Consider the following 1,100-nt stretch of genomic DNA (forward strand, 5'->3'; position numbering starts at 1 on the left):
TTAGAATTATTTTTAAGGTTAACCTGACATTTTAGGGAAGATTGGAGAAGAACAAAGTCACTTATGGGAAAACAGATCTTATCAGGATAGCTAAGGAGTACAAGGAAACTGGATATGAAATGATCAGGGAAAATATTTGGATGTTCTTTGAGGTATTTTGATGTGCCTTGATGTAACTTGAATGCTCATAAATCAAGAGAAGATGTAATTGATTATTATGAGATCATGGGGTATTGTAACGGTATATAAGGAGCTAGATAATTGAGTAAAATCATCATCTTCCTGAGTTGAGAACAAACTATCGACTTCGTGTGATTTCTTTCATCGACTCCACATCTCCCTTCGTGAGCCCCCTAATAAGTTTGTCAGGGCTGGTCCTTGGCAGAATGTAAATGAATTAAATGCACCAGTTAAGAGAAGGAAAGTGGCAGAATGGATAAGAAAACAAGATTCTTCAATATGCTGTCTGCAAGACACACATTGTACACACAGAGAAAAAAGCAGATTAAAAGTCAAAGGTTGAAAAAAATGTACCAAGCTAATTACTATATAAAATGAATAGGAGTGGCAGTACTAATCTCTGATAAAATAAACTTTAAGGCAAAAACCAGCATATTAGATAAAGATGGACATTATCACATGATTAAAGGGACAACTGAACGAGGTGACATAACCATAATAAATACCTATGCTCCCAATGAAAGAGCTCCAAAATATATAAAGCAAACTTAAATAGATTTGAAGAAAGAATTAGACAAATCTACAATAATAGTGGGGATTTTAATACACTGCTTTCAAAAATGGATAGAAAATAGAAAGATACTTGACAAAGACATAGAATAACTAAGCAACACAATCAGCCAACTGGACCTCATAGGTGTGTACAGAGCACTCAATCCAACAACAGCACAATATATATTCTTTTCCAGTGCACATTCTCCAGAACAGACCATGTCTTAGACCACAAAACAAACCTCCATAAATTTACAAATAGCAAAATACCACAAAGCATCTTCTCAGACCACAATGCTATCAAATTAGAAATCAACAATAGGAAGACAAAGGAAATCAAGTCAAATACATGGAAACTGAATAACACC

The 1,100-nt window shown here is 34.4% G+C and overlaps 1 protein-coding gene across 1 annotated transcript in view; it reads left to right on the forward strand.

The window, feature by feature from the left end:
• Nucleotides 1–1,100, forward strand: part of LOC102821396 (alcohol dehydrogenase E chain-like) — a 225,387-nt gene that overhangs the window by 16,740 nt on the left and 207,547 nt on the right. The window contains exon 4 of the mRNA XM_006876381.1: nucleotides 36–152. Within this exon, the coding sequence (XP_006876443.1) occupies nucleotides 36–152 (117 nt within the window). The remainder of the gene's footprint in view (nucleotides 1–35; nucleotides 153–1,100) is intronic.

This window comes from Chrysochloris asiatica, unplaced genomic scaffold (assembly GCF_000296735.1).
Source record: "Chrysochloris asiatica unplaced genomic scaffold, ChrAsi1.0 scaffold00377, whole genome shotgun sequence".
In the NCBI taxonomy this organism is placed as follows: Eukaryota; Metazoa; Chordata; class Mammalia; order Afrosoricida; family Chrysochloridae; genus Chrysochloris; species Chrysochloris asiatica.